The sequence below is a fragment of the Cuculus canorus genome, chromosome 24, assembly GCF_017976375.1.
Source record: "Cuculus canorus isolate bCucCan1 chromosome 24, bCucCan1.pri, whole genome shotgun sequence".
Lineage (NCBI taxonomy): Eukaryota > Metazoa > Chordata > Aves > Cuculiformes > Cuculidae > Cuculus > Cuculus canorus.
The window spans coordinates 6,708,859-6,726,388 of NC_071424.1; the positions used below are offsets into that span (position 1 = coordinate 6,708,859).

The window sequence follows — 17,530 nt, forward strand, 5'->3', positions numbered from 1 at the left end:
CCGTCCACCCTACCTGTTTCTGTGACCCCCATGAAACCCAAACTCAGCGTTTTCTCCGGGCTTTGACCAGCTCTCCAGGAGCCAATGAGGTCCACCACACCTACAATATATTGGCACCTTCCTTCTCTCTGACACAGCCTCTACAACTATGAGGAAAAGAGTCTAAAGAGAGACATGTTCTAGCTTTATTGGCTAAACAGCGCTCCTCGGGCACTATCCCTGCCTGTGCCCACCCAGCCGAGATGCCGCAGCAGTGCAGCATCCACCTCCTGCTCACAGAGAACGCAGGCAGATCCTAACCCCCCACGCCTGTGCGGGGGAGCGGAAACTTTGCCAAGCGAGGGAGCCAGGTTTCGGTCTCCACAAAGGGTGGTACGTGAGCTCCTGAGCCACAGGCGCATCCCTGAACCTGGGGTGTCTTCTCTGCCCACCAAGTGCCATCAGCTATCACCTCTACAAACCCCAGGCACGTCCCTCAGAGCAAGGGGAACAGCCAGAATTTGGGTCCCCGGGTGGGAAACCTGGGGGGAGGAATTTTGGAGGTGCTTAAGGAATGGGGTCCCCATCTCAGCTTCAAAACCACCGTGTAAAAACCAAGGGCGTGATGAACAGAAGAAAGAGCTTAAGCTGATAAAGGAGCCTAAATCCTGCCCCACAGAAGCATTTCTGCCTCTGTTGTGCTTCTCAAAACACCACCCATCTCTTTTATTCAACCACAAAGTTCATAACATTTAAAAAAACCCCAAAACTAAATTCCCTGTGGAGTTCACAACTGCGAGCTGCAGTGAGGCTGGTCTTGTGGGTAACTCGCACCAGTCTGAAGAGGGAATTGGAGAGAAAGTAAAAAGTTTAGATGAAAATGAAGTAAATCTGGGAAGCTGCCAAACTGGTGGCTTTGTGATCCAGGGATCTGCTAAAACCCAGGGAGTAGGTGAAAAGTTGTGAATTATCCAGCACTGCTGGGCACACCTGTTTGGAGAGGCGCCACGTAAAGCGCTGATAGGGGTTTCTATAGGGTGTGCACACATGTCGTGCCACTTACACACCCAAGGTCTGTCCTTGGCCTCCCAGCATCACCCACTGCTCTCGTAATGGTTATCCACCACGGGAGCAGATCAGAGCCCGGCCCAGCCACCCCACAGAGCTCAGGCGGCCACAGCTGGGACGTGTCAGACTGCACTGAGCGGTTCCTCCCTTTGTGCTTGAATCATAAGCTACGATTGTGAACATTTCCTGTCCTCCCTCCACCTCCTGTCCCTCAGCTCTGGTCACTCAGCGCACCTCCTCAGCCCCACACGAGGAATAAACTCTCTGGCAAGGGCAGGCGTGGATCAGCTTTGCTGTTTATTGCTTGCTCGGTGACACGGCATGGCACGGCTGAGCTTGCATCCCGGCGGGATGGGCAACGCGGAGCAGAACGTTTCGGGCACAGGGGCCTCGCTGCAGGTGGGTGCGAGCTGTCTCCCCCCAGCACCCGCCCCAGCAGGACCCGACAGGGATGATGATGGGACTCCCACGGCTTCGGGGTATGCTGGGTCAGGGCGGGGAGGAAGGGGCTCGTGCTGTGAAGCAGCGGGTGGTTATGGATGATGGTGAGGATGCTCACTGCGGTGCGGCAAGGGTCGGGCAGCATGGGCTGGTCCAGACAAGCCCTGAGCGAGTGGAAAGCCCGGCTCCTGGTGCCTCACTGCGAGTGGACGAGCGCCCCAGCGCCTTGTCCAAAGCCGAAGCCCTTGGGACCGAAGTTCTTGGCATAGCAACCTGCAGAGAATGGAAGGGAGAGATGGGTAAGGCCAGCAGCTGAACGCGGTTATGCAGGCAGCCTTTTGCAGAGTTGTTTTGAAGGAATAGCCAAAATTTGCTTCTAGAGCCAGGAACATGAGCACTGAGCCGGTGCGGTGCCCATCCTCCCTGCCTCTGCCCCCTGGGTGGATTGGTTCGCAGTGATAATTCTGCCTTCTACAAAGCTCTTATTCAAAAGGTCTGTGCTCTCCCCAGCCCCTTTTGGCCTTATTTTGGGAATGCCTTGACTCTTACTGAACGCCACTTTAAGCACTCTTCCCCTCAAAGCAGGCACTACCTAAACAGGAGAGGGTTTGCTGTATTTGTTGGGCAAACAGAGAGACCCCAGGCACAGTGGGAAATCCCCCGGCTCTGCCGGCACAGCCAGCCCCCGTGTGCAGCTGGGTGTCACCGCCTCGCAAACCTAAATCCTATCCTGGTTATCAGGGGTTTTCACCACCTGCCTCCCGCTTCGGAGCCTGGAACAAGCCTGTGGGGAAGAGGGCACTCACCTTTGCAGTAGATCTCCCCGTCTTTGTCTGCCAGGGTGGTGGACTCCAGGCTTTTGCCGCACTTGGCACAGCGGAAGCAAGACTTGTGCCAGGACTGTGGGAGAGGAGCAGAGCACGGTCAGACAACCTCTGACCTCTACCTGTTCTGTTTGGTTTGGCTACCAAACAGAATCACTTTTCTCTTTTGGACCCAAAGTGGTTTGCAAAGAGGTCTGAACAGAATTAAAACTTTTCTCTGGGAAGAGCGGTCCTCCCAGCCCCAGGTGGGGAATTATAGAATCATGGAATTATTTGGGTTGGAAGGGACCTCAAAGCCTATCCAGTTCCACCCCCTGCCATGGGCAGGGACACCTCCCACTGGATCAGGGGCTCAAAGCCCCATCCAGCCTGGCCTTGAACACCTCCAGGGAAGGGGCAGCCACCACGGCTCTGGGCAACCTGGGCCAGGGCCTCCCCACCCTCAGAGCAAAATATTTCTCCATAAGATCTCATCTCAATCTCCCCTTTTTCAGCTGAAAAGCCTTCCCCTTTGTCCTCTCCCTGCTGTCCCTGATCAAGAGCCCCTCCCCAGCTTTCCTGGAGCCCCTTTCAGTACTGGAAGATACAGAGAGGAATCATCAGGTGCGGACACTGCTCCTGCGTTGATCTCCTTTTAGAGAGCTTTCATCTTCACTTGCAGCAGTCATTTGTGAAATAATTTATACGATTATCCGTAAGGAGCAATCTCCCCCCTCTTTGGTGATTGCTCTCTCCAAAGCTCCATGATAGATCTCCCAGTCATCCATCTGAGATCCACTGCTGCTGTACTTCAGCCTGGGGGGGCAGCGGGGCTGGGACACCTGCCCCTGCACAACTACAGCTCCAAGGAAGGCAGCAAACAGACAACAAGAATGCAGAAATCAGCCAGTGTTAAAAATAAAAACTCCCTCCACAACTCCACGAGTCCTCTGGGGATAAATGATCTCACAGCCTTTGAGCAGACCTAGAGTGGCCAGAGCAGCTCACAGAGGAATTCAAACAAACGCTTTGGAAAACAGGAAACCTTTTTTGGAAGAAAATGTGAAATTAAGGGGCTGGAGGAGGCGGCAGCAGATGGAGTCATCCAGCAAACATTAGCACATGAAATACATGCTCTGGAATCCTCTCCGGGTCACTTGAGTGTAATTGCTTTGCCAGCTTTGATTCCCCATAAACATCGATGCCAGAAGCCCACCAGGAAGCTCAGATCATGATTTTTAGGGTATGTTTGGCTTCTGACTCTGAGCTGACCCTCAGTCTGTCCATGATAAATCCCTGCACTGCCAGCCAGGGCAAGACGATACTGGGAGGCTCTTGCTGTCAACCAGATGTCTCCTTTCCTTGTTCTGGGGACAGGGGACAAACACAGAAACCCCAGGGAGAATGGAACACATCAGGGTGACACAACATCACCAGTGAGGCTTTCCCAGCATGGCCATCCCCTGCGGCATAAAGCCAAGCAGCCCGACCCAGCTGCACTGGCAAGCTCTGCACGTGTACCCAGCCTTGGAGGGAAAGCTGCTTCAAGGCAGGGACCTCACCTGGGGTCCCAGGACTGACAGAGCAGAAGGTGTCTCCATGCCTTACTAGGCTTCCCAGAGTTTGGCTAGGATGAGGCCACAGCTCAGGACACAAAGGACCCTGAAGAAGTGATGAACTTGGCACGGGAAGTACCAGGGCTGTTGCAGAGCATCTTTTACATCTGACCTCAAGCAGATCCAGTGCACCAGCAAGAATAGCCCAGGAGACATGGACCGAGCCTGTGCTCACACCTCCAACCACCTTGCCCTGCCTATGGCCAGCGCTGACCGCTGGAATTCATCCCCTGCCCCAGATCTGTGCTGTAGAGAAGGATTGTTGGGCATTGCGCTTGCTCAGCTGGCAGTGGCAGCAGCCATGGCTCACACCACATGCTCGCCCTCCCAGTACATCTAGCAGCAGGGAGGTCCACTGTGACCTCTGCTGAGCAGTGCTCCAAATATTTAGTATGAAATGTATTTGTCTCCTATTTACAAGGAGAACACGATGTCCAGGCATGCCCAGCTCTCATTTCAATGCCTCCAGGTCAGTATGGCCATGGACCCCAAGCTCAGCCCTGGCTGAAGGTGTTGGTAGCCCAGCCTGCAGCAGCCTGTGGGCCAGGTCAAGACCTCCTCTGAAGGTCTCCCTGCCACCCAGCAACTTGTGGGGGGTGTGTGCCTCATTCACCCATTCACTCCATTGCCCTTCTTACCTTTCCAGCTCCAATCACCTTCTCCGCTGCATACACCGCTTGACCACAGCGAGGGCACCCATCGGCACCTCCGACTTTCTGGGCCATTCTGGATGCGTTAGGGTTGGTGGGTCGGTGGGGCTGGCCCCTGTGGATGGGAAGGAGTTCTTGATCAGGGCTGGATGAGCAAAGGGGAGGAGGGAAGAGCTATGGGATCACAAATCCCAAACGAGTTGGGAAGGGCTGGAGCTTTAGGCACAATCTGTTGAGCCCCATGGAAACCTTAACCTCACAGCTGCGTGCTAGGAGGGGATGGGCAGCGTGTTCAGGTGATGGGGACGTGTCCCATCAAACCCCATCCTGCCCTGCAAACAGGGTTCAGTGGGTTTTCCCCAAGGAGCAGAAAGGCAGGGCAGCCCATGGCACTCTCCCACTGCTGGAAGTTCCGCGTGAGCTACACAGCCAAGCACCACAAGCCGTCGGGTGTGGGGAGAAGGTGTTCTCAACAGCCCCCGGGTTTGAAAACAAGACTTAAACTTACTCTTCATATTTAATTCCCAGAGATTCACCCTTGTCGGTGCTCAGGGTCCCTGCTCCCTGCCCGTATCCATAGCCCTTGGGGCCATACTTCTTGCCGTAGCAGGACTTGCAGTAGATCTCCTCGCCATGCACAGCAACAGTGGTGCTGTCCAAGTTCTTTTTGCAGACCACTAGAAAAGAAGGGAGGGGCTGTCATTAGCACCCAGAGCTTGCTAATTAGCTGGAGAAAACAAGTCCTCACAAGGGACGGTGCAGCTCAGCTTTCAAGGAGCAAGGAAACCCTTGACAAGATCTTTGTTACAGGGAGGGTGTGCGAAGCAGCCAGAGATAAGGACCACAACAAGAACAGTGTCTGGCTTTAAAAGGAAGCAACTGACAAAGCTACAAGGCTGATACTCAGAAAAAGCTCTGTTAACTCTGTTGGTGCTGGTGTCCTGGAGATGCACTTAAACTGGACAGGGGTTGCAATTTCCCTGCAAACCACTGCAGGATCCCCAAGCCCAGAGCTGGAGCTCACTGGAGCTCTGTCACACTCCTCGTCTGCTGCAAACACGCAGCGATGGGCACTCAGGGGAAGTATTGTCAGCAAAGAGACTTTCCCTTGTGTTTAGACAGAGTAAAAGCAGACCTGCAGCCACTGCCACAGCTGATGCACTGGAAGCTGTTTGGTACATGTTGTGCACAGTTGCCTCTCCAGACCCCAGGACCATGACCGAAGGGTTCATGCTATCTTGTCACCCTGGTCCCTGCCACCATGAGGGTATGCGCAGAGGGTAGTCTCAGGTGAGGACCACTAACTCGGCTGGGTGGTCAAGCATCAGAATCAACGTGAGGTGTAAAATGGGGCAGGAGGAGGTAGCAGCGAGGCCTGGAGTCCCAGCTGACCCATCCAGAGCTTGAGCTTGGTGCTGGGCTCAGGCTACACAGACTCTTCTCCCAGTTTTCAGGTTTTCCAGACCCCTGTCCTAACTCTCACCTTAGCCCCCACATTGGCTTCCAAACCCTTCCTGGAACACACTGTGGCACCCAGCCGGGGATGCAGTCATCACTAGTGTTTACCCACCTCGGTGCAGGATCCAGGTGCCTGGGACAGAGTCCACAGCCCCGAAACCAGATCCTGTTACAGTTGTGACACAGCCTTCCCCCATCCCACTTAATGTCTTAAATGTCACGGCTCCCAGCAGCCTGCTGGCCTCTTTGCCAGCGGAAAAGTTCCTTGGCCTTTACCAATATCACAGGAATGCAAACACAGCAGAGGTCTCCTCCAAGCAGCGCAAACCACAGCAGTGAACGTGGGGACAAGAGCCAGCCTTTCTCAGCCCAATTTCTAAATATGGTCCTTCTCCTCTGGGCTGTGGAGAACCCCATGGCTGCTGCTGGGAGAAGGAGGTGGAAAGGGAAGCATGTCCTGCCTTCTAAGGAGGATTTGGCAGGACCACCTCCTGGCTGGGAGCTCTCCTGTCCCACCACAGCAGGAGCTGGGGACAGAGCACCCATCCCTGCTGAGAAAGACAAGATCAGGCAACCGATTCCCCACAGCCACCATGCTAACGGGCTGGGGTTGGGGTTGTCTCCTCATCACCCTGGAGCTCATCAGGAGCAACTCTGCATTCACACAGAACCTCCAGGAGGGGAATTTGGGCACTCGTACTGGCCCATGCAAAGAGCTTTGTCCTAGCAGTGGGGGTGAATGAGCCCAGTGGCACCTGTCTTTCTTTCTCACCGTGCTGGGTAGGTTTAGAGTTCTGACCTACGCTTTCACAGCCCCCCATCTGCACAAGCCACAGGCGCTTCAAGAGGCAGTAGAAAAATTCTTTCCCAGTCTGCTTCCTAGAAATCATCCCCAGCTCCCCAGTTTCTGCATTGCAGAAATTCCAGGGCACTGCACTCATCGAGTTAAGGACCCTTTGTTTTTCTAAGAGCAACAGAGTTGCTCCACAAAACAATTAGACAAGAGCTGCTGCTACTTTCATACTTTCAGAGGCCAAATGGCCTCGTTACAGCACATTTCTGCGCTTACCATTGGCCCATTTGGGCCATTGCCACCGAGTCAATCACCAAGTCACTCCCTGCCCATCTCCTCTGCTCATGCCCTGTGGTAGGTTTGGCTCCTTTTTGATTTATTTTTGGCAGATCGGGTCAAAGGATTTGTTATTCTCCCCTAAAGATAATTGGATCACGTTCCCTGATGAGGCCCAAAAGCAGCACCGGGGAGCGGGCTGGGAGCTCAGCATCACCCACAGCCGCTGGCCCGGGGCCGAGGGCAGCAGCAGCACTGTGGGGAGGCTGCAGACCCCACAGCCGGGGTGGGCAGAGCCACTGGGTACGTGTGGCGTGGGATTACGCACATCTGCAGGAGCGCCGGCTGTGGTTGGCTTCCATGAGCAGACGTGGAACGAGCTGCTTCTCCGCTTTGGCCAGGCATTCTCTCCCCAGGCAGTGCCTTTGGCTTGATTTCACGGTTCCTGGAGGCCCACTCCGCGCCCTGGGTGCCAACACCACATGGCAGCAGGTCTCCCTAAGCAACCAGCCGTGGGGAAGGGCAGATCAGTGCCACGTCCACACGCTGAGGTCCTGCATTGACATAGACGCAGGTGGCAAAAGCCACTGGAGGTGCGGAGATCAGAGTAACATTCTCCACCCTCCTTATCAGAGGCTGCGGAAGAAACACGGCTTCCTGTCGCAGAGAGCAGCCGCAATAAGGACACAGCCTGCCACCCCCCTGCCCACCCGGGGAAAGCCTCTCCACAGCTCCATTTCTTAGCTCTTTCAAGCCAAGGCAAGGTTTCCAGCCTGGAAGCTCCTAGGTATGAGAGCTATCAGCCACACTGACCTCTCTCGACACCACACAGGGAGCAGAAATGCAGCAACAGCCTCTGTCTCTCCCATCTGCATCCACCTGTGCATGCCAGGCGGACTGGCCAAGAAATATCCAGTATCAGTGCCAGGTGGACACAGGAGCCTGGTGGGATCAGCGGACACTATGACACAGCAGACACCTACAAGGACACTGGTATTTCCCATCTGGAATAGGTCTACTGGGATTAATTCTAGCTGTGTGCCTGCTCACAGAGCCTTGGTCTGCTTGCTGCCCACATGGAAAAGATCACATCCGAGCTTCCTAATGGGATGGTGGGACTGGGAACACAGTACAGGGACCAGCTGAGAAAATGTGAAACCTCAGTGGGACCTTGCTGCAAGGACAGCTCTGACAATGCACTCCCCTATATTGTGTCCAGTTCTGGAATCCCCATCATAAGAAGGAGATGGAACTGCTGGAACGGGTCCAAAGGAGACCACGAGGATGATCTGAGGACTGGAGCCTCTCTGCTGTGAGGACAGGCTGAGAGAGTTGGGGTTGTTCAGCCTGGAGAAGAGAAGGCTCTGGGGAGACCTTAGAGCAGCTTTCAGAACTGAAAGGGGGTCCAGGAAAGCTGGGGAGGGACTTTTTCCAAGGGCCTGGAGTGACAGGATGAGGGGATGTGCTTTAAATTGGAAGGGGAAAAGATTTAAATGAGACATTAGGAAGAAATTCATGATGAGGGTAGGGAGGCCCTGGCCCAGGTTGCCCAGAGCAGTGGTGGCTGCTCCATCCCTGGAGGTGTTCAAGGCCAGGTTGGATGGGGCTTGGAGCCCCTGATCCAGTGGGAGGTGTCCCTGCCCAGGTCAGAGGTGGGGAGCCCAATGATCTCTAAGGTCCAACCCAAACCATTCTATGATTCTATGATTCTATGATCTGTCACAGAGCAGCAGGAACAGCACATTGATGAGCCATCAGTGATCACAAGCAACAGACTCGCTCCTGCTGGCACATGAGAATCTCTGGTTCTGTCTTCAAGGGTCTGTTAAAACACAGGCTGAGGACAGTGGTCATCTTTACGTTCCAAGGTCCTGCAGCCGCTCTGGGCGTGGATGCTCCAGGTTTAAGGAGCTCCTCTTAGCAAGACTCGCCTGTCCCTGCACTTCTGCCTTGCTCCCCGCAAAGGGACAGGAAGGGTTTCTGGGGACCTGGAGCACGAATACAAGAGGATCTGTAGGTTTCTGCAGAGCAGGCAGTGGAAGGGACCTCTGCACTGAGTTACTCCACAGCCAGGTCCTGTTCTGTTGCCCTCCCTGGAGGTGACACGTGGGTTTGAACATACAACAGGGACATCCTCCACAATAGTTGGCTTCCAGGCAGTCTGGAGATGATGCTTTAGCACTTGACATTAGGATTTCCATCGACAGAAGAGCTGGGACAGGACCACATCTTGCTCCCATCATCTCCTGAGACACAGAAACAGACCCCATGACAGCTCCCAACACCCAACCATCTTTTCAGTGTGGCAAAGCCACTTGAGAGACTAAAACTAGCATCACCCCAGAGCAGTGCATGAGATGTGCCACCTGCTGCCACCGCTGTTTGGAGAGTGCCTGTCTCATGCTCCAGCCCTGAACATCTGGAGATAGTCTAGAGGACTCAGCCTAGCCGTTCCCTGATGTCTTTGTCAGGGTGCTGGCTGAGGTCAGCCCTGACGGCTTGGATGGTCTCTGGTGTCCCGGGGTGATCTGAGTTCCTTCAGCAGAACTAACTCCCAAGTCTGTAGAACAGCAGAAACTGCCATATGGCTCCTGCAGCTGGGCGGGGAATCCTAACGAGCATTTACACAGTCCATAAACAGGACATGACGGGGCGCCCAGCGGCAGAGAGCCAGGAAGCAGGGCGGGAGGGGCGAGGGAAGGGCTGGTACTCACTGCACAAGAAGCAGGATTTGTGGAAGCTGCTGCCTTCACATTGCACCTCCTCGGCAAAGTAAACCGCCTTCTGGCACACGCCACACTTCTTTCCTCCTCCCCAGTTCGGCATCCTGCAAAGAGGGCAGAGTCAGAGATGGCATCAGGGCCGGGGACTGGGCACGGCGCGGGCTGGGCTGGAGGCAGGGATGGGGCTGAGCGAGGCAGATGCCGTGGACACTACCAGCAGCGCTCCAGCAGCCGTTCCACATCTGCACGTGTGGACACTACCCACGGGTGTTTGCTGTCTGCACAGACTGGCACGGCTGGTAATTATCAGAAGTCAGGGTGCCCACGCAACCTATCAGGACAGCACCCAGAAGCATCAGCTGCCTCCAAGGGACGACTGGTCCTGCCAGCCAGGAGCAGCAGAAATCCCCCTGTCCTGGAAGCTGTGGGATCTCACAGCTTCTTTCTGTGCCAGGAAAAGGCAGCAGGACAATGAAGGGAGGCAGCACTCGCAGAGGTACCCACGGTGCCAGCACATTGTCAGACCACAGCCCTTTTACCACCCCTTGACTGGGCAAAGCAGCAATGGCCAGGGAGTACAACCAGTGTCCGGGCTGCCACCCCAGCTGGAAACAGTTCCAGCTTCTCCTCTCTAAACACATCTTCCATTTCTGCAACCACAGGGCAGGAGTATAACCAGGGTTGCCCAAAGGGCAGGAGCTGACCCCTGATACCACCCACCGCTGTGTCTCCCCCAGCACCATTAGCCTCTCCTGGCCAACTGCACACAGGTTCTCCCTCTCCTTGGGCATCTCAGTCTCCCTCAGGATGCAGGTACGGTCACGCACGCTGGGAAGTGAGCAGCCCCAGGGGCAAAGGCTCACACACAGGGCAGACACCTGAGCACCAACCTAAGCTACCATGCAGGGCCTTGGCAGGACATAAATGCTTCTATTTCTTTCTCCTCTTTCATGAAATGTATCTGATGAGACACGATCAAGAGGGCCCTTGATCTAGAAACTTGCAGATAACCCCAAAACACTATGAGCAGCTAACACTGGTGGCAGAGCTCCAACACAGAGGGGCCTTGACATTTTTGAAGGTGGGCCAACACCAACCTCAAGACGTTCAACAACAAAGTCCTACAAGGAGGGCGGCAGGCTGGCTGAGTGTGGCTGAGGAGGATCTAACAGCAGCCTGGGGTTGCTACAAAGACAACAAAACCAAATACTCTTTGTTGGTGCCCAATGATATGAGAAGGGTCAACAGCACAAGCTGCAGCTTGGGAGGTCTCCAGAGGCCTCTCCTCCCCATCAGCACTTCAGTAACTCCCCATCCTGCTCCCCACACGGGAACAGGGAGCAGAAGGCAGCCTCCCCGTCACAAGGCACAGCTCCCCGTCACCTGAACAGCTAAAGCAGCAGGACGAGGTCCCCCAAACCAAACACCATTTTCACACCACCTGGCGTGTCACCACACACACGTGCAGGATCTCATCTCCTCCCTCAACTCGGTGGCACGGCTATGAGGAAGGGGATCTGGATCTGCCAGGCACACCAGGGGCACAACTTTTAAGTCCGGTCCTTGCAGCAGCTCCGAGTCCCTGGGTCACCATGGGCAGCTGAAATCCCATCTCCAGGTCTCTGGTCCCCAAGCACACGGCAGGGCCGGTGGCACTGCCCTGCCTGCCAGGCAGCCGGGGAGCTGGGTGCCAAATGCAGCAGCACTGGGGGCTGCATAATTGTCAGACGGAGCAATGAGGGAGCATGATGCACTGCAAACCCTCTGCTCACAGGCGCAGCGGGTTCTCTGTACCTTCCAGTGTGTAGGAAAGTCGAGCACTTCCCTGTGTGAGAGTATTTTGTGAGACAATGGAAAAGAGAAATGGAAAAGAGACAATGGCCATCAGGGCTGGCAGGGCTGCACAGAGGCAATGCCCCGCTCGTGCCCAGCTGCACTCCAAGCCCCGGGATGCACAGAGGGTCCCAGCAGGACAGACAGACAGAGCTGTGCTGGGGCGGGGGCTGGAGGGGAGGATGTGCTGGCTCCAGGGATACAGGGAGCTGTGTTTGGGGTGTGATCCTAGCAGCCGGGAAGTCTCTTTTCTGAATGCCCTGCAGGCTGTGCTTCCCATCACCACACAGTCTGTGCCAAATCCCTCCCTTCCAGCCTGGTGGTTCCAGTCTCAGCCTTTGCATTGCCTTAAAAGGACACAAACTGTTTCTCTCCAGAGCTTGTTTTTTCTCCCTGTAGGAGGGAAGGGCCCGACCTGGTTCAGGAGTTTCCTTGGAGGGCAGAAACATCCAGCAGCATCCCCTGCCAGCCCAGGCAGCGATGCCCAAGCTTGCGCAGCATGGGACCCCACTGGTCCCTTTACCACCTGTGTCAGAGCCCTCATCAAGAATAACACAATGCTGGCTATAATTTGTCTGTGTCCCCCATCCCTTTCCAAACACAGCAGCCGGCAAGCCCCATCTCTGGGACCCCTTGGCCCTGATTTTGGTGGGCAGCCCCTTCCTGAACACTCCTGCCATCACTCCCTGCTCCACATCAGCAAGCTCCTGGACAGACTGCCCGGTGTGGTTCAGAGCCAGCGGCTCCCCTTTGCTCTTCAGGGCACACTTTTCTCCCTTTTACGGCAGCAGCAAAGGAAGAGGCTCTGTTTGTCCCAAACAATAGGGTTCATCTGCCCAGACGGAGACCCTGACAGTGGGGACATCTGCATGTCTGTGGGGAGGGAAAGGTGTTCGTGGGTGAAACTTGTCTGATGTTTGCCAAAGGAGGAGATCAAGACCTTTCACTGTTTCTGCCTCCATGCAGTATAAACACCTTCGTTTTGGCAGGTGACTCCCGCCATGGGGCACCCAGCAGCACAGATGCAGCCCCAGCAAAGCCACATCAATCGGTGTCCCAGCAAGACCTCCCGGCACACACCAGGATGGTTTTTCTGTGGGGAGAGACCATGAAATATTGTCCTAAACATGCAGGGGCTCAAGATAACTCCCAGCTTGGCATAGGGCACGTCCAAGATAAGATTTAAGTTGCAGAGAATTCCCTCTGAGTCCCCAGTAGACACAGGGATGCACAGAGGTCCCAAGAGGCCACACCAGAGACCAAAAAGCCATTTATACTAAAGGTATTGGCAGGAAAGAAAAGAATAGGAGCATCCTGCTCACAGAGCCTGGGACCGGCACCAGCCACTTCAGAAGTAAAACCCTTACATTAGACCCATCATCACAATTCCCTAATTAATGACTGCTTTAAGATATATTAGAGATTTTGCAACCGTGTCAACATTTTCTTCAGAGTACCTTGCACCAGGGAGGAGCTGAGCACCAGATTCTGTCCAATTGCAACCCTTAGTGACCACAGTCGCGCTCCTCCAGAGTGGAACGAGGAACAGGAGGTGACTGTCCTGCAGCCAAAGACCTCCCTGAGCACAGGCAAGAGACATACAGGGCTGCCAAAACTCACAATTACTTTTCTCCCTCCTGCAGCTCCACATCCCATGTACCACAACTTTGCGGCAAACACAGAGCCCTACAGCCAGCATCTTCCATCCCAAGCATGGCCCAGCTATGGAGGTGGTCCATCATCTGCTCTGGATGAGGCAAGGGGTCTCAAAACCCAAGACAGCATCCTTCTCTCAACAGCTGTAGCGCTGGGAAGCACAGACACAAAGGAGGCTTGTGCAGAACCCACAAGTCTGACATGGTTTGGAGATTGACTCAGACATCTCTGAGGGCTTTGCCATGAGAGGATGGGAGAAAGTTAGGAAGGTCCAGAGTGATCTTCACACACAGCTCCCCTACTCTACGATTCCCAAAGCAACAGAGCCAGACATCACTTCTGGCATCACTACTCAGGCAGCTTTCAGGTTTGCTGTGCCTGGGAAAGGGCCAGTGAGAGGCCAGGACCACGCTGAGCTGCTGCCAGACGTGGCTGTCACTGAGCCCTCACCAGCTGTTCCTCAAAGAAAATCTGGAATTTAGGCAGAACAAGAGTCAAAAGCGTTTTCAGGTATGCTAAGAAAAGCTACAGACTTCTGCAGTCCAAATCCATAACCTGACCAAGTTCGCTTTAGCTTTTGCAAAGCCCTTATTTTCCCCAGTCAGTTGTGTCCTTGTCATTCCGTGCTGTCTCCCAGGCCCAGGAATTCAGCTACTTCACAGGCTCCGAGATATCCCAGCCCCAATCCAAGAGACAGGAGAGGCCGGTGCTGAGCCCAGGCTGGACAGATGGTGCCCAGGGGAGCAGGGAAGGCGCTGCACAGGCTGCTGAGCAGCAGCAGCAGCAAGCGCTGAGCTCCTCGCTGAGCAGTGAGACCTCCCCAGGGCCAGGGGTGCTCACAGACCCACACCACCTTTACACCCTCACCACCAATATCTGGAAGAGCCAAGAAGTGCAGCATCCAAAGCCGATCTCACATCTAATGCTACTTTAGCATTTACACTTTCTCACCCAATCCATCCCTCCCAATTCCACACACCCGGTACTTTTGCCAAGCACCAATTAACGGCCCCTCCTACACGCCGGCCCTGCTGCCAGCTCCGAGGTTTGGAAAGCGGCACCTGAAGCTGTGCTCAAGCAGGCCCTCGGCGATGCAAATCTCTGTATAGCGACATCACTCCACAGCAGCGGAGAGGATGGAGCTGGCTGCTTCTCCCAGCTTTATTCAGGCTGCAAAGCGAAGCGACAGCAAAGCCCGTGTTTTGGTGAGGGGATGGGGCACAAGGACTCCACTCACCACCCAGCCCAAGACCACGACCCTGAGATTTCCCTTTGCAAAAAGGGAGCAGGAACACTTAGATGAACGCCAGCAGAAAGTTTGGTGTCCCACTTGGAAGAGGTGGCGCTGCACTGCTGCCCACGTTTAGCAAAGTTCACCAGATCTGATGCAAGAGCTTTGGCTTCCGCATTTGCACCATGTGCAGCAGTGCGCACACTGCCTCGTGTCTCGGTGGGCACTGCAGGGCGGGGCCCGTGCCCCTGCTGCAGCCCCTGCCCTGCATCTGCCCCTGGGGGCGGAGGGAGTGGGGTCCATCCAGCAGATGCAGAAACCAGGGGGTGCAGGAGCTAGGGGGATGTAGGAGGCCAGGGGATGAGGGAGTTCTGGGAATGGAGGAGCTCAGGGGACACAGGAGCTCAGGGGAGGAAAGAGCCCGGGGGATGCAGGTGTTCAGGGGGTGCAGGAGTTCAGGGAATAGAGGAGTTCAAGGGGTGCAAGAGTTCAAGGGGTGCAGGAGCTCGGGGGATGGAGAAGCTCAGGGGATGTAAGGAGCTCAAGCGATGCAGGAGTTCAAGGGGTGCAGCAGCCTGGGGAATGGAGTTGTTCAAGGGATGCAGGAGTTCAAGAGATGCGGGAGCTCGGAGGATGCGGGAGTTCAAGGGATGCAGGAGTTCAGGGGATGCAGGAGCTCGGGGGGTGGAGAAGCACAGGGGACGAAGGAGCCCGGGGGGATGCAGGAGTTCAAGGGATGAAGGAGCCCGGGGGATGCAGGAGTTCAGGGGATGAAGGAGCCCGGGGGATGCAGGAGCTCAAGGGATGCAGGAGTTCAGGGCATGAAGGCACTCGGGGGATGCAGGAGTTCGGGGCATGAAGGCGCTCGGGGGATGCGAGGCCCGGGGGGCCGCGGGGCTGCCCCGCACCTACCTGCGGGGCCGATGTCGAGCGCGGTCGCGGCCGCCGCCCGCGCGGGGCTTTTGTTGTTGGCGGCGGAGGCGGGACGGGGCGGTGGCGCCGGGCAGCGCTGATGTCACCGCGGTCACCGCCCCGAGGGCCCGCGGGAGCGGCGGGAGGAGGAGGGCACCGGCGGGGACCGCACCGGCCCCGGGACCCCCCGGCATCGCCCCATCCCGGCCCCGGCCCCACCACCGGCCCCAGGACCCCCTGCTCCGGGCATCGCCCCACCACTGGTGCCAGGACCCTCACCACCAGCCCCACCACCAGCCTCAGGACCCCCTGTCCTGGGCATTGCCCCACCACTGGTGTCAGGACCCTCACCACCAGCCCCACCACCAGCCCCAGGACCCCCTGTCCTGGGCATTGCCCCACCACTGATGCCAGGACACTCACCACCAGCCCCAGAACCCCCTGTCCTGGGCATTGCTCCACCACTGATGCCAGGACCTCACCGCTGGCCCCACCACCAGCCCCAGAACCCTCCACCCCAGGCACTGCCGCATCCCCAGTCCCGGGACTCCCTGCTCTGGGCACTGCCCACCACCAGCCCAGGAGCCCCTCGTTAACAGCCCCACCACCAGCCCCAGAACCCCCTATCTGGGCATTGCCCCACCACTGGTGTCAGGACCCTCACCACCAGCCCCACCACCAGCCCCAGAACCCCCTGTCTGGGCATTGCCCCACCACTGGTGTCAGGACCCTCACCACCAGCCCCACCACCAGCCCCAGGACCCCCTGTCCTGGGCATTGCCCCACCACTGATGCCAGGACCTCACCGCTGGCCCCACCACCAGCCCCAGAACCCTCCACCCCAGGCACTGCCGCATCCCCAGTCCCGGGACCCCTTGCTCTGGGCACTGCCCACCACCAGCCCAGGAGCCCCTCATTAACAGCCCCACCACCAGCCCCAGGACTCTCAGCCCCAATCCCACCACCATCCTTGAGATCACTGCCACCAGCCCCAGCAGCCCCACAACAGACCCGGCCACCAGCCCTGGGAACCCCCACCATGGGCACTGTCTGCTGCCACCTCCCGCACTGTCCTGAGGATCCCACCCCATCCCGCAGGGGGACAAGTGCTTTGGAGCAGCTGCGGTGGCTCTCTAGAACCCACAGGCTGATGGCCAAACGTATGTGCCATTGGCAATCCTTATCGGATGTTTCAGTCAGTATCCTCTTATGCTCAAAGTTTTCCTCTAAAGTCAAGTAAAAGTTGCAAGAGAAGATGTGGAGAAGGGTGAAAACAGCAAACGTGCTGGCAACAGCTTTCCCAGGGGAGCCTACAGCCACCACGCCGCTGTGAGTGCAGGGATACCGGAATAAGAAACAAGCACAGCAGGACCCTGTGAGGGAAGGGCTGCTGCAGGGGTGTTGGAAAACACTTCCAGCACAGCTGGATGGCAGGGGACGGAGCTGGGAAGGGAGAGAGCTGAACAGGGAAAAGGCCAAAGCACTACAGGCACCGTGCACGCCGGTGTTTGCCGGAGCAGGGATAAACCTCTGTTAGAGAGAGCCCAGAGGAGGCCACGGAGATGATGCGACAGCTGGAGCACCTTCTGCACAAGGACAGGCTGAGGCAGTTGGGGTTGTTCAGCCTGGAGAAGAGAAGGCTCTGAGGAGACCTTACAGCAGCTTCCAGTACTGAAAGGGGCTCCAGGGAAGCTGGGAGGGGCTCTTTATCAGGGACTGCGGGGATAGGACAAGGGGGAATGGTTTTCAGCTGAAAGAGGGGAGATAGATGTGAGATCTTAGGGAGAAATGTTTTGCTGCGAGGGTGGGGAGGCCCTGGCCCAGGTTGCCCAGAGCAGTGGTGGCTGCCCCATCCCTGGAGGTGTTCCAGGCCAGGTTGGATGGGGCTTGGAGCCCCTGATCCAGTGGGAGGTGTCCCTGCCCAAGGCAGGGAGTGGAACTGAATGAACTTTGAGATCCTCTCCGACTCAAACCATTACATGATTCTATGATTCCACCTCCTTGATATCCCACAGCGCCTGCCATACCCTCACACCACACATTAGTGCCCTCTGTGCCTGAACTTCCTGACAGTAGCCCACAGAATGTGTG

The 17,530-nt window shown here is 56.3% G+C and overlaps 1 protein-coding gene across 2 annotated transcripts; it reads right to left on the reverse strand.

Annotated features, from left to right (window-relative positions):
* Window positions 1–1,327: 1,327 nt before the first annotated feature.
* On the reverse strand, window positions 1,328–15,559 carry CSRP1 (cysteine and glycine rich protein 1). Of its 2 annotated transcripts, none has more exons than XM_054087790.1 (6): window positions 15,440–15,559; window positions 9,799–9,911; window positions 5,066–5,234; window positions 4,546–4,672; window positions 2,295–2,388; window positions 1,328–1,761 (listed from the first exon to the last, which is right to left on the reverse strand). In XM_054087790.1, exons 2-6 carry the CDS (start codon window positions 9,908–9,910, stop codon window positions 1,685–1,687), a joined length of 579 nt encoding a protein of 192 aa, XP_053943765.1. In that variant the 5' UTR covers window position 9,911; window positions 15,440–15,559; the 3' UTR covers window positions 1,328–1,684. The 2 variants fall into 2 exon arrangements, with proteins under 2 accessions (XP_053943765.1, XP_053943766.1); XM_054087791.1 differs by lacking the exon at window positions 15,440–15,559 and adding an exon at window positions 14,358–14,450.
* Window positions 15,560–17,530: the final 1,971 nt, after the last annotated feature.